At 42.2% G+C, this 21,173-nt stretch overlaps 2 protein-coding genes across 4 annotated transcripts in view; both read left to right on the top strand.

The window, feature by feature from the left end:
* Nucleotides 1-11,731, top strand: part of ano3 (anoctamin 3) — a 43,564-nt gene extending 31,833 nt beyond the window's left edge. For both annotated transcript variants that reach the window (XM_069529259.1, XM_069529260.1), the window contains exons 12-26: nucleotides 882-1,016; nucleotides 1,124-1,220; nucleotides 1,936-1,996; nucleotides 4,001-4,083; nucleotides 4,242-4,382; nucleotides 4,770-4,934; nucleotides 5,159-5,195; nucleotides 5,315-5,426; nucleotides 5,726-5,783; nucleotides 6,058-6,155; nucleotides 6,454-6,608; nucleotides 6,724-6,876; nucleotides 7,508-7,658; nucleotides 7,748-7,937; nucleotides 8,395-11,731. In XM_069529259.1, the coding sequence (XP_069385360.1) occupies nucleotides 882-1,016; nucleotides 1,124-1,220; nucleotides 1,936-1,996; nucleotides 4,001-4,083; nucleotides 4,242-4,382; nucleotides 4,770-4,934; nucleotides 5,159-5,195; nucleotides 5,315-5,426; nucleotides 5,726-5,783; nucleotides 6,058-6,155; nucleotides 6,454-6,608; nucleotides 6,724-6,876; nucleotides 7,508-7,658; nucleotides 7,748-7,937; nucleotides 8,395-8,577 (1,819 nt within the window). In that variant the 3' untranslated portion in view covers nucleotides 8,578-11,731. The remainder of the gene's footprint in view (nucleotides 1-881; nucleotides 1,017-1,123; nucleotides 1,221-1,935; nucleotides 1,997-4,000; nucleotides 4,084-4,241; nucleotides 4,383-4,769; nucleotides 4,935-5,158; nucleotides 5,196-5,314; nucleotides 5,427-5,725; nucleotides 5,784-6,057; nucleotides 6,156-6,453; nucleotides 6,609-6,723; nucleotides 6,877-7,507; nucleotides 7,659-7,747; nucleotides 7,938-8,394) is intronic.
* A 2,977-nt stretch (nucleotides 11,732-14,708) lies between these two features.
* fibina (fin bud initiation factor a) lies at nucleotides 14,709-20,095 on the top strand. Of its 2 annotated transcripts, none has more exons than XM_069528180.1 (2): nucleotides 14,709-15,231; nucleotides 18,891-20,095. In XM_069528180.1, the coding sequence occupies exons 1-2, from the start codon at nucleotides 15,228-15,230 to the stop codon at nucleotides 19,457-19,459; spliced, it is 573 nt and encodes a 190-aa protein (XP_069384281.1). In that variant the 5' UTR covers nucleotides 14,709-15,227; the 3' UTR covers nucleotides 19,460-20,095. The 2 variants fall into 2 exon arrangements, with proteins under 2 accessions (XP_069384281.1, XP_069384280.1); XM_069528179.1 differs by having other exon boundaries at nucleotides 14,711-15,231; nucleotides 18,733-20,095.
* The last annotated feature ends 1,078 nt before the right edge of the window (nucleotides 20,096-21,173 follow it).

Below are 21,173 nucleotides of genomic sequence, written 5' to 3' on the forward strand. Positions count from 1 at the left end.
TTAATGGATGTGCTTAGGCTGAAAAAATGTTTAGGTAGATGGTAGAATTCACATGAGTTCCAATACCCAAGGTTTCCCAGCAGAACATTGCCTGGAGCATCACACTGCCTCTGCAGGTTTGCCTCCTTCCCATAGTGCATCCTGCTGCCTGTAAATGCTGCACACGCACTCGGCTGTCCACGTGAAATAAAAGATGTGTCAGATCAAGAGACCTTCTACCAAAGCTCTATAGTCCAGTTCTGACGCCAAAGTTCCCACTGTCAGTGGACACTCAGACCTCTCTGAAGCTGCACAGCTCCGTATGCTGCAAGCTGTGATACTCTGTGTGTTCTGACAGCTTTCTATCAAAGCCAAGATCAAAGTTTTCAGCAATTTTTGCTGCAGATCACACAGGTTAGCTTTTACTCTACAACATGCATCAATGAGCCTTGGGTGCCCACGACTATGTCACAGTTTCCGCAGTTGCATACCAGGATCTCCTGCCAGTTTGGAGATGATTTGACTCAGTCTTCTATCCAACCATTGTAACAAGATAATCTATGTTGTTTACTGCACTTTTAATGTTGTGGTTGATCAGTGTATGTCCTGATAAACGTTTTAATCCTAGAAAACCTGCTGCATACTATTAATTATACATGCACTTGCTTAATTGCTGAAGCAATGTCTTGCTATAGGGCACTTTAACAGTTGTGGTTTAGGAAGTAATCACAGTTATCGATTCATTATCCATCACTCCATTGTACTGTGTGACTTCTGACCCCAGCAGCCTCCCTATCCATTAGGCCACCACAACCACCTCACAGTTCTCTATCTACACCTACAACTGCAGCCTGCATGCTCAGCTTTGATTAACAGATCTTTAACCCCCGTCTCTCCCTCAGACGTTACTTTGGAGAGAAAATCGGCCTTTACTTTGCATGGTTGGGCTGGTACACCGGCATGTTGATCCCTGCCGCCCTGGTTGGCGTTTTTGTCTTCCTCTATGGTCTCTTCACCATGGACTCTAGTCAAGTCAGGTCAGTTCACACAACTGGTGCCATCTCATTTATGTTTTACAATTTGAAACTTGCTCAGTTTGGATTGTTGTTGTCTTTTCCTAAGGCTCTGTTCATTGTCTCACCAGTAAAGAAATATGTGAAGCCAACACTACAACCATGTGTCCCATGTGTGAGGAGACCTGTGGCCCGTGGACGCTGAGTGACAGCTGTGTTTACGCAAAGGTCTGTGCACTCCTGATATTCATCACAGTGTTTCATGTTGGAGTTCATTAACTTCTTCTGGCTTGTTTATAAGTGAATAATAAAAAAAAAAACTTTATCCCCCAAGTTTCCAAGTCGCAGAGATCAGGTCACTTTGCATTTTCCTCAGAGACAAACAAATGTCAGGAACAAATGTCACAAAATATCAACAACACTTTGGAGATTAATGATTTTATACAGAGGGATAACCTTTCTTGAGTATTGCTTCATGCAAACAACTGGGGGGCAGAAGAAAACAGGAAAAAAACAACCAACTACAACAAGGAGCCTGTTTGCTTAGCTTTGCACAAAGACCGGAACCAGGGGGGAAAGGCTAAACTAGCAATGTCCATAGTTAACCCCAACAACTTTTCTATACTTTTTTTCCCAGATAAGATGAACTGTGTTGATTATTGAGTTTAGAGGTTATATTAGCCGGTCCACAGAGTGAGACAGCTGGTTGTTACTTTATATCTAACAATCACCAGAGTGGTATCAGTCTTCTCATCTAACTCCCAGAAAAAAGCAGATAATCATGTTTCCCAAATGTTGCCTAATAATTAAAAAAAATGTCCCATGTGAGGCTCCTAATTCAAAGATGAGAAACTTTGGAGTAAACTTGCAAAACTGTTGAAACTGCAAAGATATCAATTTAATTTTCTTCCAACTTTGTTGAATGATTATATTTCATTTGTAGGTGACCCATCTGTTTGACAATGGCGGCACTGTGTTCTTTGCAATCTTCATGGCTATTTGGGGTAAGTGGAGTCTGCTTTTTGAGATCTTGTTGTATTTCACCGGCTGTGCTCTGTACTTTATCCAAACCCTCCTGGAATTCAAATCTATTAATACTATTGTGTGTCAGTACTCATACTTCGACTCTCCACTCAACTACTCCAAACACATTAAGCTTTTGTAAAGAGAATTCGATATATAAACACTCAGCAGTGCACACACAGGAGACCTTCTTTCTCTATAACATCTGTCAGCCAACAAGTCCCGGTCAGGATTTCTCTGACTGAAGCTCTGTGCTTACACTTCCAGAGCTGTCCTGATATAATTAGTCGGATAATTAAACATCTCACCAGAGGGAGACGGTATCTTTCCATGCTCAGGGTTGTACAACTGCACTACGATTGAGCCACAAAAGTATTGCAGCTATAGGTATAATATCCTTGTAATATAGAGTTTGAGCGTTAGTGTGCAGCATCTGGCCCAGATCCATCACTCTGCCATGGTAAACGGTAAATATTCACCTGTGCCCAGAGGGAACACTTTGCACATTGTGTTCTGTGTTTGGGGCTAAACAAAGGCCGAGCAGAGCCAGAGAGCCATGGAGGTCCAGCCAGCCTCGCTGACTCAGGTCTGCAGCTCTCAATCCTGCATGAAAGCTTTGGGCGATGTGGACCAAAGAAGCAGCACTGCACTACTGAGTGAGAGCACTCTAGGTCTAGTGTGTGTGTGAGAGAGTGTTTTCAGAGGCCAGCTTCTGTTTGGCAGTTACAAAGACTAAGCCAAATGTTTGGGATGTGTGTGTGTGTGTGTGTGTGGAACACAGAGATGAAAAATTGTTTAGCCCAAGGGACCAGATGTAGGCATCTGAAAGGGCCGCTTTTCTTTTCTTTTTTTGCTTTAAACAAAAGTGGGTCAAGCTATATTAAACTTCAACACCTTCAGCAGCAGTGTAAGTTGCTCTGATTGAGCTTTCTCCAGCCGAACCTGCTGTTTTTTTGAGGCCACGATTCCTTTCCGTGTCCCGAATTCAACTTTATCACTGGAATCGTTTTACTTCACTTCAAACATATGACAAAAAACACATGTTGGGCTGCAATGGTTACTTTCCAGATCAATATTTGAATTTTTAAATGCTAGAAAATAGGGAAGAAAAATGCCCCTTACAAAAGCCAAAAGCACAAACTGATCTCACGGAATTGATTGTTTGTCTGAAGATCACCCCCAAAACTTTAAAGTATTGTATTTAATATTAAATATGATTTTTTTTTTAATTTTTTTTCTGTCAATTGACTTATAGATTGATCAGTTAAGCTTAACCTCAGTTCATGTATGTTAAGATTAAGTTCCCTTTACAAGTCTGTTCCTTTGCTACAGCATCACACACACGTTGTATGTGTGTTTATTGGAAACTGACAGATTAGCTGAATCAGTAGTATAGTGTTACTGTGTGCTGTCCCCCCCAGATCATTCATGACTGAATCATTCCTTCACCCTGACTCCGAGGCCCATTTTTGCACTCATGCAAATTCTCCCACGTACACTGACTCACATAAATGTTGATTCTGAAGTGAGCAGCTTTTAGAGTCTTGTTTTCTCGTGTTACACGTCTGTGATGACACAAAATGTATGAACAATTTGGGCAGAAAAAAAACATTACAAAAGCCGTATCTGGTGTTTAGCTGAAGTCACAATAGAGTTTGACAGATTGGAAACAAAGCCTCCAGCCTGTGTTCCGCCCACAGAAGCTTTACTTTTGAAGTCTTTCAAGTTTTTGGGATGTGAAACGTTGCACAAGTGAAGCTTATTTGCTACTGACACATTTCTTTAACTTCACTTGACGAAGTAGCGTGTTATACGTTTCTATAACTGGCCGTGCATTTCGCTGAAGGGTTATTCAGTATATCAGGCCTTGCCTCTGAATTGTCTCCACCGTGAATCCCCCTCATGTTTATCGCTCATATTGTGCGTTGCATATCGAAGTTAACCAATTGTGCAATTGATTCCTGATTGATTCCCCCCCTATACAGCCACGGTATTCCTGGAGTTCTGGAAAAGGAGGAGGGCAGAGCTGACTTATGACTGGGATCTCATTGACTGGGAAGAGGAAGAGGTACGTCAGCAATATCTGCTTACCTCGCAGTTGTAGCCTATATTCTTGCCTTGCTTCCTCTGAATTTGTACGCCGCTTACATGATTATAAAAGGAGAGTTATTGCTGCATCAGGTAGACAGTTCAATAGTTCACACTGGGATATGTGTTGTTAATCAGGAGGAGCTGCGGCCTCAGTTTGAAGCCAAGTACTCCAGGGTGGAGAGAGTCAACCCCATCTCTGGCAAGCCCGAGCCGTTCCAGCCGTTCTCAGACAAACTCAGCCGGCTCATGGTGTCTGTGTCCGGAATATTCTTCATGGTAAACCCTCTGATCCTTCAATAATCTGCCCTTTTGGGACATGGGCTTAGAATGAGCTCACAGTTACTTTCTGTGCCACGTTTTTGGAGCAGTATTTTGGTGCTAGCAGTGGTGTAACACCTCCCCCTGCTGGACAAAGAGTGTATTAGAGGAAGTACTGGATTTAGCCATTCTGATAACCTCATTTCTGTTGTTTTCTCATCTGTACATGAATGATGTGTTTATCTGAATAGTTCTATGTTGCCTTGATTAATAGGTTTAAATTTTTTCTCTGCCCATTTCTTCATTATAATACAAGATTAATCCTCCCAAGCCCAAACTAGAGTGTTCATGTTTTCTGAAGTTGCTTAATACTGTTTTTAAACTCATTCATCATCCTTTCTTCAGATTTCCCTCGTTCTGACGGCCGTGTTTGCCGTGGTGGTTTTCCGTCTCATAGTGATGGAGAAGTTCGCCTCCTTCGGCTGGAAGTTTGTGAAGAAGAACTGGCAGTTTGCCACCTCTGGCACCGGCGTCTGCATCAACTTCATGATTATAATGTCTCTCAACGTGGTGGGTGTCTGGACAAGCATCATCTGGCACATGTTTAAATATTCTGTCCAGCAAGTAGTTTTTTTATGAAGCATTTATTTAGAGCTTTGCGCCAGGAAATTTCACATGCACAGCCAGAACATCTTTTTTCCTGAGATTCCTGTATGCTTCTCTTTCTCACAATTCTTTAATGTGCTTCTCAAACCTTTGCTTGTTGATGCTCATGCCTGCTATCATCTTGTCAGGTGTATGAAAAGGTGGCCTATCTGCTGACTAATTTAGGTGAGCTATGTGCACTTGCTGCCTGCATTTGTGTTTTCATTATCTCTTACTTCTCAGATGGTGGGCAGCCATTTATCTTCTCCTCTCCAACCCCACAACCCCTATTCTCCCCTCTTCAGAGCATCCACGTACAGAGTCTGAGTGGGAGAACAGCTTCGCTCTGAAGATGTTTCTCTTCCAGTTTGTAAATCTGAACAGCTCCACATTTTACATCGCCTTCTTTCTTGGAAGGTAGGTCCGGCTTCCATGAATCTACAGTTCCTGTTTACAGATAATTTAACGAGTGATTATAAGAAGATGTTGTGCTTCAAACTCCCATGTCATTACATCTGCCAAGACTCCCTCCCTTTCCCTCCTCACTCTATAGTAGTTTTTTGACCTCGTTCCAACATTTACAAAACACTGCCTGGCCCAGAGATGTGAATGAGCTGTTGTTTACGCAGCTCGAGGTGTCTTGTTTTTTTTTTTTCTATTGTGAGTTTTGTCTGATTGAATTTCGCAGCTAATGTGGCCGATCTCAATCTCTTCAGGTTTGCTGGCAGGCCCGGGAAATACAATAAACTCTTTAATCGATGGAGACTGGAGGAGGTGAGTGCAATTAGGCATCGCCGCAAATGGGTGATATTTCCTCAGCAGTCACTGGGCAGATTATTTCCTTCTGTTTCAAGGATATTTTTAGAAATGTCAAGTTTTTCATCTGTGCAATGATCCTGATGTATATTACTGTGTGAACCATTCATCTCCCACATAATTACTGGAATGTTCAGTTCAAATGATCTGAGAACAATGGGATGACGTGCGTCTCAGGATTCATTTGCGGCTTTATATTATCAGGCATGCAAATTCTATTTATTTTTCTCAGTGTCACCCGAGCGGCTGTTTGATTGATTTGTGCCTGCAAATGGGAGTCATCATGTTCTTCAAACAAATCTGGAACAACTTCATGGAGCTTGGTTATCCGTAAGTAATATGTTATTATAATCATGTGCTTTCTTTTCTATGGCCCATTAGAGATGTCATATTTAATTCCCAATGCTGTAGCTTGATGATGAGTGATTTGTTTTTACACACCATGTTTAATTCCTGCATAGTTTTTGTCCGTTTTGCTTATTAGCATATGAAAAGATTTTTTCTCCTGCAGAAACACATCAAATCATCTTGTGTGGGGCTTACTCAAAAGGTTCCTACAGCGCTCAGTGTTTTCATTGTCAGAAATAATTACTTTGAGTTGACAGTTAGTTTCTTGCTACATTCTCAGTTTGCTGCAGAACTGGTGGTCTCGCAGGAAGATAAAGAAAGGAGGTGGAGGAGGGCAGAATGTAGAGAATAAAGCCCAGCTCCCACAGTGGGACAAAGACTGGAATCTGCAGCCGATGAACGCCCATGGTCTGGTGGATGAATACCTTGAAATGGGTTAGGCAGTTTGACTTTGTAAATTGCAGCTATTATTCAATCATTTACATTGTTGTTGCCAGTTTTGAGAGCGACAACCTGTGAAGTTTCATCCAAACTGTTCTCTCCTCTGCAGTTCTCCAGTTTGGCTTCACCACCATCTTTGTAGCAGCGTTCCCGCTGGCTCCTCTCCTGGCTCTGCTCAACAACATCATCGAGATTCGTCTTGACGCCTACAAGTTTGTCACTCAGTGGAGAAGACCCATGCCGGCCCGAGCCACTGACATCGGTCGGTGTGATCTCTGACTGCCCTCACACACTCACCTCCTCAGTGTCTCAGACTCCCGTTTTATTTTTAGCTTCTGAGATACTTTCTTTTCAAACAGGAAACCACTGTAGGAACCAAATATGTCCCACCCTATTAAGATGGATATGTTTCCATATCCTGTGTCTGCACTGCCATATGCTCCCCCCCTCCCCCCCCCCCCCCATGATTACAAACACCACCCTCCAACTGCCGTGTAACAAATGCTTTGTGTGGCATGTCCCCCTGTAATTAAAGGAACCCTGATATGTTTAGAAATTCCTCAGCTGAAATGAATGCATTATGTGTCAGTCACAGACTCTTTTGTAGCTTTAAACTGATATTTACTGGGTAGAAAAGGTAAAGAGAAGATTTTCCTCCACTGACAGTCGCCTGAATAGATTTTATCTTGAGTCTTTTGGTTTATACCTGTATGAATATATACATACATTTAAAGAATCCCGTAATGTCATTGAAATTACAAGGTTATGAAAAACATAACCATAAGATTTCACCATTTAATGGTTATTAACATATAGATCACCATAGATTATGTCTTTCTTTATGCTGGAAACAATATTGTAAAATGTTTTTTCCCCTCTGTCTTGGCTGTCAGGTATCTGGCATGGGATCCTCGAAGGAATCGGCGTGCTGGCAGTCATCACCAACGCCTTTGTCATCGCCATCACCTCAGACTTCATCCCCCGCGTTGTGTACGCCTTCAAATACGGCCCGTGTGTGAACAAGGGGCATCACCACGAGGATGAGTGAGCATTTAAAACAAATGCGTAAGCTGCAGATCTATCTGGCAGAGTGGCTTCTGTTATGTTCTGATGGCTTCCCCTTTCGCTCTCAGGTGTCTGCGAGGCTACATGAACAGCAGCTTGTCTGTGTTCGACATGGGCGAACTCAACAACAGCAGCCAGTCCAGATACTGTAGGTACCGGGACTACAGAGCGCCACCCTGGAGCCCAGTTCCATATGAATTCACCCTGCAGTTCTGGCACGTCTTGGCTGCCAGGCTGGCCTTCATCATCGTCTTTGAGGTCTGTCTGCACTCTTCTTTTCTTTTTTTTTGTATATTTACCAGCAAGGCAAGCAGTTAAAAGTAAATCCTGTAATGTTTCCTCGAGTCTGTGTAACTGCAGAACGTTTTGTAGATGCATATTGTTTTTATTATTATTAATTTATGCTGCTTTCAGTGTTGAACTAAAGCCCCACAAGCCCAATTTAGTTGATTCTTGCTGCTACAGTAGTCTGAGGAATTTCACTCAAAACCCACAGAATAAAACCTAAATTACATTGTGGCTCAGATAATAACATCATTATGTTTCTTCTAATTTTGCCCTTTACTTTTATTTCTGCAGAAGAAAAACTTTGATTTTATGCACCTATATTATGTCATAGGGCATTTATCATGGTGATTAAATTATGCATCAAATACTGGTAAAGTAAAGTGTGTTCTGTGGAAGGTAACTCATAAATGATTGATGCTTCCCTCAGCACCTGGTGTTTGGGATCAAGTCCTTCATAGCGTACCTCATTCCGGACATGCCGAAGGATCTGTGTGATCGCATGAGGAGGGAGAAGTACCTGATGCAGGAGATGATGTATGAAGCAGAGCTGGAGCACCTGCAGAAGGAGCGGAAAAAGAACGGACGGCGATATCACCATGAGTGGCCTTAGCTTTACCCCCCACGTCTCCACTACACGCCTCACAACTCACAGGCACAACCTTACTCCCTGCCTGCTTGTTTATGTATTTTAGCTTTGAGAGAGTCCAGCTTCACTCAGCTGATTCCGTTACACCAAAGACACCCTCTTCAGTGATCAGATGCCTCGCTCTACCCCACCCCAGGCCTGCTTGGCTTCAGCTCAAGCTCCGACCCGGAACCCTCTCTCACCATCTGTTCCGTATTCGGCTTCGACGCTTTTTCTCGGTTCCTGCCCCGCCCCTGATCCCTCACCTGGCTGTGTCCAGCAGGTTGCCCTCTAGTCTGTGCTATGTCATGGCTTTACTTGGGGAAAACCTTTCCAATTGCAATGTTTACTATGCAGATCAAGGGCTGCAGATCGCCACTGTTCGCTCTTGGCATCCATCCCACACTCTTCTCTGTGTGGCAGCTAGCACTTCGCTTTGGCTCTGCAGTCCGACGCAGCCCGCAGCATGGCCGTGTATTTCTACCACCAGTGGCGTTATGTGACAGAGCTACTGTGGCACTTAGCGTTTTAATGTTGCAAAAGTGATTCTGGTATTTTGTGGCTACCAAATAAAATGGACTGTTCTTGCAAAGTGACTGTAAATTGCCCTTGAAGCATGCTGATTCAAATTTGCTACCATTTCATACACAGTAAAAAAAGAATAAAACATAAAAACAACATCCATTCAGAACATCTGACAAAGAATTCTCTATGGAATCATATAAAGTGCATGATAATTTTCTTTCGTACCTTTCTGACGGATAAAGCCCCTGTCTTGATGCCTGGTTCACACGTGTCTGTACTCAGTGTGTGCCGTCTGTTACTCTCTGTCTGTGCAACTGCTGAGCTTGACCGTCTTGAGTTGAGAATATGTGAACTTTGTGCAATTTGATTGTGCCTACAGTTGTGTGCACCACAATTGTGTCACCAAAATCACGTGTGCCTGTTTGTGCTGCACGTGCTTTTTCTTCAAGTGCAAGAAAATATACTCTATCCTGGTTTTGTCGTCCAATCTGCTGTAAACTCTCTGAACCCTCCTGCCAGGAATTTGTTTTGGATGTGAGTCACACCGCTGTACCTACTCGGGTCTCAGCTAATGGCTTCGAAACACACGGGCCGTGTACGTTGTAACGCGACTCCCAGCGTGAAACAATGTATACACTCGCATGCAGGAGCTACAAATCTGCTCTTCCGTTCTGCGCCCGCAGCCTGTTTTTCATTTGCTGTTGGAAACACTGAAGCGTGGTTGAAACTTGGATCACTTGGGCATACCTGTGGCTTGAATGTTCAGTTTGCAAAGAACATCCATCCACTGTTCCACACTCAGAAAGTACAGCGAGAGTCTTTACTTCCAGTGTTTTACTGAGCAGATGTGGTTACAGCTGATTTCTGGCCTTTATCAATGTGAAAATGAGAAATTAGGTTTTTGTTAAAGACAGAGTTTGAGATCAGAGCAGAATGTTTTTATCCAGTGAGAACTCAGGATATCAGCCAGCATGAGCGACACATCTGTCTATGAGGCTGAATCATATAATTTCCTGTTGGGATTGAAGGTTATGGAGGATGTACAGTGAGGTATTAATGTTCTTAGTAGGTGACGAAATCTCAAACTCACAATGATCATGTGATGATGGTAAAGACTGAGAGTTAACCACATTATGCACAGTAAAAGTGAAAGTAACATGTGACTGTGAAAAAAATCACTACCCTGAATGCATTGCACAACACTGAGAAACGTATTCCTCATTTTGCAAGAATTGTACATTACTTGTATTTATTTCCTTTGCTGTTCTTTCTACATTTTCTGATGTGTGTAATGTTTTTTATACATTTAAACTTGTGTATTATGAGTTCACCTGTTTTCACCCTCAGATCGACAAACGTCCACATTTCTCAGGTGTCCTCTGAATGTTTGCTGATGATCAACATGTTGTCATCTTTTCTACGATGCAATCCAAGCTGTCCTGCTTTTTTAGATATATATTTTTGCACTGCATTCCATTGCATGACTACGCTGCACATTCACGAAAAAAGGCATGTTTGATTTTCATGCACAATCCCAGTGAGATCGAAAGAGCAGATCGTAAAGAATGGCAGTTATAGAGTTAATTATGGAGATTTATGATGCAGGCTGTTGGATTAAATCTAATTATGTTTTTATGTCATTCATTAACATTTCATTCACAAGAGAGAGAGATATTTGTTTAAAATCTTATTCCAGTAATGTTTAGGAAACTAGTGCAGCTTTTCAGAATATCTTCCTTGCTATGTGAACATTGAAAATCTATGCATGTTGTTCTCCTCGAGTGCTTCATTTCTTTTTGAACAGACGCAGATGTAAATGTACTGGTACATTTGTACTGTAGTGTTATGCATGAAACGACCCCTGCTTTGAGCAACTTCGGTAAGAAGCGTCTTAAAACATATCACTTTCCTTTTTTTCAGTGTTGATCCTTTCTGGAGGTCAGGGCGAGACATGTATGTTTCTTGATGTGGCCGAGTTTTATACTGTTAGAGTGTTTTATAAACTATAATCGACTGATTCATTTAATCTGTCCTGGACTGAGTTTCAAGGGGAGGTTGATAAAATCAAATTCAGACTTGTTTTGTTTGCACACTGGAAATTAGAAGTTTGTTTACCCTCTAACAGCCGCAGTGTTTGTCCTAATAGGATATGGGTTATGTCATGAATAATTCTGTGACCTTGTTTCATTTGCCCGCCTGCTAATCATCTCTGGATGGAATTCTTTCCCGTTTTCCTGTCTTCATCAGTTCACGCTCTCACCGATACAAATGCTGCACAGCGGTGGAAAGGTGTTTCTCAGGCCTTCTGCTGTTGGCAATAGCACAACATGGGTATTGTGTAATGAGTAATAACGGCATGACCTTGCACCTCGTTCTGCTCGATGCCGCGCCTCCTAATGGGATGATGTACCTGACATGGAAGCACAGTGACATTTTCAAGATTCAACTGTACAATATGATGGTATCAGTGGTGACATGAAGTGTATCGATGACATTGTTTACTTCGTTCCTGTTTACATGTAAAAACATACTGAAATGTATAAATAATATGACATAAAATAATTTGGATATCACTTTTCTGTAATAAATCATGGATTGTATCTTTCAAATCACATCTGGCGTCTTCATTCCTGTTTCTTTTCATCCTGTAAAATGGCGGGGGGACAAACAGGCAGACACCGAGCTGATATCATCCTCATGACCATTCAAGTTTCATTAAATCTGCTTATGGAACAAACCAGAGCTGCAGCCGAGTGCAAAAATTGTTTTCTTTTTTTTTTTTCTTTTCTTTTTCTCTCTCTCTCGCCATTATCACAAACCACCAATCTTCTTGCCAAAGAGTCCTCATGTAACATATTGTTAAAGAGATTATGTTCCATGACGAACCCACCATTTGATTTTTGCAGCATTTTCCCTCAACGTTAGGACTGTTTGCTGCCACTGCCGCTCAGGCTCCTCTTCTAACTGCTTTTCCATTCGCGTCATGTCAGTCAGTGCTAGCCTTCTTTTTTTTTTTTTACTGTGAAATCTAAACAGTCCATGGGAAATGTGCAAAGATCTGGTTGGTTTTAAGCTCTAATGACAGATGCTTAATACTTTGATTACTTCCTGTGTACAGTTTTACTCTTGGACAGCCACACTACGATATTTCCTTTCACCTCTTTGACCAACAGACGTTACTTAGTGGCTTAAAAAGCTGTGGTTTCACATTCTCAACACAGTTGGTTCTATAGAGAAAACAGCCATGAAGGAATTATGCACGTCTGTCTCATGGTAATTCCGCTCTATATCAATGATAGGGTTTGCACTGGGAAACTTTTAAGGGATATTGAAGAAATATATTTGTAGGAAAATCCAAAAAAGGAGAGGGAAGAGAGAAAAACCCAAGAGCTAAAAACTACCACCTCACAACAAATTAAAGAACTACAGAGATCCTTGAAGCTACTAGGTAAGTGTCAAGTACAACAAAAACAAAATGATTAATCAAGTAAAAGCCCTGCCTTCAAAAGTTTAATTATCAAGCACAAACGATCACAGTCGACATAAAAGGAGACACAATCACAAAATAGAATAAAATTAAATGAAAATCATATAATGATCTGCCCAAGGACACAATACAATATATCATAAAAAACACAGTATTCTGCACTGGCTGCAGACATGACAGGGATGATTGGCTAATGCCCACATTTAAATTTACAGACGTGTGACCAGCAAATTGCTTCTAAAGCAAAGTAGGCAATATATAAGGCAAATTCATTTTACCTCTTTGTGAAGAATTCAACAGGGAAATGGTTCTTTAGTGGAACTGCTAATGACAAGGATCACAGCAGAACTGCAGAGTAAGATTACCAACCTCACACAATCCTCTCATGGTCCGTCACTGATCAAGAGAGTATGTGATGAAATAAAAGATATGTAGACTTATAGGTCTACTGAAAAGGATGTGAAGCAGCTTCTTTTTTTTGTGCTCTCAACAAAACCAAACTGCTCTGGTTCAGAACAAATTTTATTCTCTGGCTCAGCTGCACCAGCAGGATGTTTTCTGCCGGGCACCACAGTTAAACCCATGGGTCTGTCCACCAATAAAACACTGGCAGCCTTATTCACACTTTGTGCCGAGCAGTTTTCCAACCCCGGCCTCATATATCAGTGATTTTAACCCGTCTCCATCTTGTGCAGACTGTGGTCATTAGTTCTTGCTCTCTACAATCACCCCCAGGTGACTGATGTTATTCATACAGCACAGATTTACAGTACAGGTTAGTAGGGTAATCAATGGACCCACTGAAACTGTGGCCATAAATCCAGCTGTACTGGGGTGTAAAAGGGACATGGAACCAAGGACGAGCAGTGGGGGACAGAGTTACATCACGGACGTCCACAAATCATCAGAGCACACACTAGCTGGGTGCAGGGAATGGTTTCCAGTGTGGTGGACTAAGCTCTCCACTGTTCCATGAGGTGTATTCAATGGAATCCGTTATATAAAATAACTGTTTGTGTAAAAAAATACAAGACAAACTATGGTTTCATGAAAACATGTTCCACTGATACTGTCTGTTCAGTCAGTCCATCAACAACTATTTGATTGACTGTCATGACATTTTAATGTGAGTGGCTAGGTCGTACACTAACTGGAGGGTCAGTGATTAACAGAATTCCGAGCCATTTCCAGCAATAAGAAGTGGTAAAGTTTGAGGCTTGCTGGTAAAGTGCTTTTCGAGGTGACAGGGGGGTGAGATTCTGATATTACTCATAAGTAACAGCAGTGACAGATGAGTTGACCTGCTGCTGAGAAGCAGCCGCCTCAAATTACTTTGTGGAGCTGGACGGTTGAAAGAAGTGACACCTGTTCACAGTGTCAACGCAAAACCTGCCATCAAACCTCCTGCAGCACCAGGAAGTAACTGAGCCAGAGTCAGTCAGATTCAGTTGAAACTAACTGGACATAATCTGCTCTAAAATCTTCTATCATCATCTTCTTTATTGCTTTTACTATCTCAGGGTCTGAGAATGACAGCAGCGGCATCTCAGTATTATGGGCTGATTGACAAAAAACAGTTGATGTACATCTACTGGGTTGGTGGGGGGGGGGGGGGGGGGGGGTGCTCAGATGACCTCATTGCTTTTAAACAATGATGAGTGTGTGGGTCTATGAAAGTGTCATCATCCAGCTGTTGTGTACGGGTGAAGGAAAAGAATGGAAAAAAAACTCTGGAATGATGATTATAATACTAAAGTGCTATACTATGCTTCAGACAGTGGAACAATTACTTCTGCTCCTTCACTGGATTTCTTAACAAAAGCCATTTTCCTTTGAGAACAGCACCAGGTACTTACAGCTTATTTGTGACAGGTTTATTTCTGGTGATAAATCTTAAAGGAGAAGTTCGTTTTTTTTCAACCTGGTCCTTATTTCCAGCACATGGTATGTAGATCTACTCACCCATAAAGCCTCTAAATGACGCATTATCTGCCGCGAAACTCTTTATTTACTATGAATCGCCAGCACTAGTCCCCTGTGAGTCCAAGTTGCTTTGTTTACATCCCGGGCTTTCACTGGGATGACGTCACCGAGGCGCGCAGCAGCGATCAGCTGTGTTTGTTTACACGGAGTTTGCTGCTGCTAGTTTTGCGCAACATGGCAGAATACTTATCAGGTGCTTTACAGAACAGTATAGTTTTAAAGCAGCTGTGTCCTGGTGCTCGGGCGTATTCACCCGGTTAAAGGTGCTAAGCTAACGCTAGCTCCGAGGCTGCTCGTTAGCCCGCTGAAGTTAGCTAGCACCTGCTAAGTATTCTGCCATGTTGCGCAAAACTAGCAGCGGCAAACTCCGTGTAAACAAACACAGCTGATCGTCAGCTGACCTGCGGCTGCGCGCCTCGGTGACGTCACCCCAGTGAAAGCCCGGGATGTAAAAAAAGCAACTTGGACTCACAGAGGACTCGTGCTGGCGATTCATAGTAAAAAAAAAGTGTTTCGCGGCAGATAATGCGTTATTTAGAGGCTGTATTGTGGATGCCCCAGTCACCTGCTTTGTATGGATATACACCGATCCTGTGTGGATTAAAAGCGTCCGAAGGACTCCAAGTTACTCCAAACCTTTATGGGTGAGTAGATCTACATACCATATGCTGGAAATAAGGATCAGGTTGGAAAAAAAAGAACTTCTCCTTTAACTCTGAGGATCAATGGTGAAATTGTCCTTTTGGTGAGAGTCCAGGTTGCACCAGCATTGACCACTATGTTTCTGAACTCTTCTTCTTCAGTCTTCAACAGATTTGCCGTTGAGCATATTGAAATATTTCATCTGAATATTTCTTGTTGTGACCTCTCATGACCTAGACTTGTTGTCTGCTTCCTCCCTGAAATGTTTCTGTCGTACTTCAAGCTTTTTGGTTTGACTGCTTTTTTTGTACATTGGTCCAAGTTAGATAACACATTAGAGGATGGTTCAGAGGTTTCTCCTCTCTGGATCCTGTTTCTAATTGATTGATTTGTTACATGTAAATGTCAAAATCCTTCGAGAGCTTGTTGTAATGCAGGGCCACAGTAATGAGCATAACTCCACTGCTGATAACTAAGAGAATGTTAATGATTAAATCTGAATTCCTTTGGTTGTGATGAGCATAAGGTCATTATGATTCACTGTGAGTCAGTGTGTGCAGCCTCCCACACAGCCTGCAGGCCCTCGACCCTCCTGCTCCCTACACACACACACACATTCACACAATGTTGTACAGTAAAAGCTCAACAAGAACATCCCTCTCACAACTCCCCTGAATTCTGTTTATTGTTACATGTGTCACTACATCTGCTTTCAGGCAGCATTGCCCTGTCTCCTGCTGGTCAGTTTACTTCGTCAGTGTTTATGTTGAGAAATGCTATATTTATTCAGGTGTGTGACTTATAAAGGAAAGAGAAAGCCTGTGTGCCGAGTTGTCTTTGCTTGTGTTGCTCATTCAGGAGTGTGTTCAGAAGCACTAACAGTCAACTCTCTTTCTAAACAGTCAACTCTCTTTCTAAACAGTCAACTCTATTTCTAAACAGTCAACTCTGGAGACCGAGATGTACAAACACAAAACACCTGTTCTTGCTTAGTTTGTCACACTTGTTCTTAAGTCCTCAGTTTCATACTAAATATTACGACTGCAGAGTTACATACACTATGACGCGGCCTTGATTAAAAATTGTTAAACCCTTGGTAACCCCTTTAAAATCCCTCATGAGCAACACTGTTGAGTCGTGACTCAGACTTTGAACATTGATGCAGGAGAAGGTGCAAAGCTCAGTGAGCAGAGGGAGTAACTTCAGTTCAAGGTCAGGAGTGATACAAAGAATTTTCTGCAATAGTTACAGAGAGACACTAATGACACATACAAGTATGAAAATGAGATGTGTAATGTGAAGGGGATTGTTAGTGACATAGAGAAACACCAGACTCTGCAGATCCTCTCAGCTATGGTTAGTTGGTTGGTCGGTAAGTGAGTGAGTGAGTTAGTTAGTTAGTTAGTTACTTAGTTAGTTAGTTAGCCAATCATAAACTGAAACCTTGATTGATTGACAGTAAAGAGCTGGGGTAGCGGCTTCTGCAAAAGTGTAGTACCAGCAGCCATAGCTGTGTCTCTACCTTGAACTGTACTGGTGTCACTGGTGATGGTATCATGGAAAAGTTGTAGTCGAATTGGTGAATGATTTAATTTGCTATCGAGGTTGCAATCAGGTCATGGCCTTATTGACTTCAGAGAGGTTGGGTGTGGGGGATTAATTTGGCAGCTATATTAGTTTCACAAGTTATTTTTGTAATGTGACAGGGAGAAGTTACAGTCAGAGCATTTGAACTTCTCTCAGCTCATTGTTTGGGTTCAGCTCAGGTCTTGCTGTTCTCATGAGGCTGTTACACGTCCAGTGCCAAGCAGCGGACAGACCACAATGGCAACTTGCTGATGAACATTGTGGAGTATATTTTATTTTCCATATTGGGACAGATATTTTTGGAGAGATTTTCCTTTAGGAGTTGGTGGAAACAGCAAAAAAAATATCCTACTGGTTCATCAGGTCGACAGACCATAGACTGTAAAGATGGACAATATGGTGGCTCCCAAAAGTGAAGTCAAAAGATAGATAGACAGACAGACAGACAGACAGACTGATAGACAGACGGAGAGAGAGACACATTTTTTGTATTTTTGACTATATTTCTCATTACACTCTTGTTTATTTCAGTAAATAATCAGGTCTGTTACTTTGGAGAAATGTTGTGTGTTTCTCATCTGTTTTCTAACAACATAAACATATCCCGCTGCAGCTTCAGATACAGTACAAACCATGAATGGATGGATCACACACAAACCATCAGTTTTGAGTCCTGTGTTTACAGCTCACCATATGGTTCTAGTTAAAGTGAGCACTGACCTGCTGAGAAACGTATCTGAGAGACCACCTAGTGATGATGCAATTACCCAAGACAGGATGTGCAGTAGAGGGGATCATAGCCCACGGGACTCTCTCCCTCACTGCAGTAATGTGATCATCCAACTGAAGTCATCAGAGTGAGCTCTAGCTACTGCACCCAGACTCTCACAGTCTGGGAATGCAACAGAAAAAGAGTCATTACCATACTCATTTAACATTCACCACATCTGTTCTGTAAATTTTCATATCCAAGCCTCACTGTAAAATCCTGGACCACTTTTCTTCAGGCTAATCACAAACATATTCTTTGGCCTAAATTACAATATATTGATTCTTTTGTTTCTTTTAGCATCTCTCTTTTTTATATATTGATCAACTGTTGATTTGCTTATTGTGAAACACTAACTTATTATGCTTATTTTCTTTTGCCAGTGTAAATGATGGTGCTGTAGGACTGTCAGTGATCAGGTTTAATCAAACGTGAACTTGTAAGATTTGATGGGAATGAATTCAGGCAGGGATCGAATACTTATTATAAGTCTTGTTTGTGTAATGTAAATATCATTGTATAACATTGAAATTAACACATTCCAGCAATATTACACAGTAAATGTTGAAATACTACTGTTTCAATTTTTTGGAGACCTTGTAAGACTTATTTATTTCCTGCCAGGAATTTGTCTTGTCGAAGAGCTTGTTATATGTGACTGACATGAACTAAATCAAACTTCTATAAATAAATCAGAAAAAGTTTCTGGTGGTAAAAACTCAGTACCAAATAAAATAAAATCTAATTGAGCTATTGATTATATGATCAAGACATTGCTACTAAAATGATTAAGAGCCTCTAATAAAGGACAGCCACATAGGTTAGTAAACTACTGATAAATCCAGCAAAATAATTTGATTAAAACAGATTTGAGGTCTGGATGAAAATAACACAATATTAATCTTGCACATATGAGTCAAAATGTCCATTTATGATCTAAATCCTGCTTCAACATTATAGATTGTGAAAATACATATTCCTGCATATTGTATCATCTCTGCTCACATAGAGGAATTAGGGTAATAAGAGTATGAATAAACTTCTTACTCCTACTGGAGAACAGTCTGCACTGACACTGTGTGGCTGTATAATAACTGGGGGCCACCAGGGGCCCTCTCCACTTAAACAGGCGGTCTGTGCCTTTTAGGTGACGGGGAGTTGTGTAACATGAGTCGGGATGAAAACTGTGCGCTGGCTCCGGCTGCCAGTGCAGATGCTGGTCGCCAAAGAGAGAGAGGAGGTGCATGATGGTTCCCGTCCCACTGCTGCTCCTAATAGTCGCATCTGTGCCATGCTGCTCCGCAGTGTACACCGGGCCCCTGCAGCCGGAGATCACCAATGGCACTTTCCATCACTTCTTCGTGCCGGACGGGGACTACGAGGAGACCGAGGACCCGGAGGAGTGCCAGATGCTCTTTAAGTTCTCGGACGTGTATCCTTGCGGGGCCAACGAGGAGCGGGACTCGGTGGTGCGGGACGACTTCGTCATCGCCAAGATGCAGGCGGAGGACGCGGCGCGGCTGCTGGAGGGCATCGGACGCGCCGTGGCGCACGACCTGGACGGAGAGGACAGCTATGGCAAGTTCCTGCAGCGGGAAATCGCCCAGATCGGCGAGGCGTTCTCCAGCGTGGACAAGTCCCTGCTGGAGCTGGAGGTGAAATTCAAGCAGAGCCAGGAGACGGAGCTGAGAGAGGAGCAGCAGCTGAACGGATACGTGGTGAAGCAAGTGAGCGACATCAGGGACGCGCTGAGGGCAACCACGGGCATCTCTGTGGGACTGAAGGATAAACAAGAGCTGCTGTCTCTCATCATCCGCAGCCACGGCACCAGACTGAGCCGCCTCAAGACTGAGTACCTTAACTTTGGATCATAGAGGAGTTCTAGCAGTTTAATGTGTGTGACTGAGTGTGTGTTTGTGTGTGTTTGTATGCATGTGCAGGACACTCCAGTTCAACAAACAACTGGAAAGTTAGTTGTGGCCTATCAATATTCTTCCTATAAGTATTTGAATCTCTCTGACCTCCTGATACCTGCCAGTCCTCTAACAGAAACATCAACACGTTCCTCTGGCTCAGGGAGGAAGAAAGAAACTGTGAACATAAATTACTTTTACAAGGAAACCTCTGTGCCTCTTAGGAAACTTTTGATTCAGCAGAAAGTATGAAAATAAAAGTCTTCCCAGTTCCTGTTGGGGTTTTTCTTCTCTGGCATCTGGAGCCAACTTTCTGTCTCTGTGGTTTTAATAAAATAGGTTGTGTAAAATTCTGGGTAATTTCCATTTAAATAAATACTTAATTTTTGATCACATATGGTAACTTTCCCTTTTTCTTTTGAGCAAGAAAAAATGTTCATATCTTTTTCTCCACTAAATCAATAATTTAGTTTTTCGTGTCAAATTGACATGTTTTCTGTGGCATGTTTGTCCTTCGTCATGTGGTGTTGTACTGTAAAAACCACCTTCATGCTTGAAGCTCTGGGTTTAAATAAACATTTTTTTTAAACTCTGAAATCTAAACTTTGGATTATCTGCAGTGGAAAGTGACCCTCCCTCCCTGTCCTGGCTCTGTGTCACTATGTTTATTGTCAGCACTTACAAGTGGCAGACGTGACCGTCCCTTCAAGTGGCTGTGCGTAATTGGCGTCTGAAGTCTGTCATTGCCTCCCACTGTCATCTGGAAGTCATCTATACTCCAGTATGAAATATGTTTGTCCAAAGGCAGCAACGGTTGTTGCTGTGTATTCCTTTGTCTGTCACCATCCATCCAGTTCGTGGTTCGACGCAAGATGCTTTTATGTCAAGTCATTTTTCTAGAAATAGACTTACAGCTTGTTTAAATCTCTATCAAAATTCCCTGGTTTTGTGTTGACATATAAAATCTTATTTCAGTCGCACTGTTTACGGAAGGAAAGCAGTTCTGGAATCCTGCCAGACATTAACTGTGTCCTTGAAGGGAAGAAAACAACTACTGTTGTGTTTTTCATTTCTTGAACTCAATATTTTTGAACTCCTGTAGTCATTGTTTTATTTCTGTTTTCAAATGCTCTTATTTTAACCAGCGTCTGCATCAACCACAAAGTAGTCGCCATATTGTGCCAACTTTTTACAGAGATAATGTCCCTGCAGATGTGAGGGAGCCAGATGGGCAGCCATGGGCGCAACTGGGTGTGATTTCCTCTGTCTGGTTTTCCTCACAGTCCAGCTTCCCCCGGGGGACCCCCTTTTAAAAACAGCTCTCTGCAGCTCGGCACAGTGCTGAGCTCCATGTGCAGGGAAGCCCTATATGTCTATATGGCTCTTAATTTCCAGGGGCACTGCTCGGGGCTCAGAAGGTTAGATTACAAGATACTGGTTAAAATTTCCACTGTGTAAGTGAAGGTTGAGCAGGTCATGAAAGCTTTCATAAACAACCTATCATACTCCGTTTGTCTTTCTTGGCCCAAAGTTATTAATTCCACCTTTTTTTTCCCCCAACAAAAACACTTTTTCTATAGATTCTCAGCTCCCTGATTCTTGAAGTAGAAAACCCAGAGTGTCCCCCTTCTATTAGAAGAATGTATTCTCTTCTCTGACATTTCTTGAGGACAAA

This window comes from Paralichthys olivaceus, chromosome 7 (genome assembly GCF_024713975.1).
Source record: "Paralichthys olivaceus isolate ysfri-2021 chromosome 7, ASM2471397v2, whole genome shotgun sequence".
Taxonomy (NCBI): Eukaryota; Metazoa; Chordata; class Actinopteri; order Pleuronectiformes; family Paralichthyidae; genus Paralichthys; species Paralichthys olivaceus.

Coding starts and splice junctions, on each gene's coding strand:
- fibina (XM_069528179.1), top strand. CDS start 18,830: ATGATGGTTCCCGTCCCACTGCTGCTCCTAATAGTCGCATCTGTGCCA.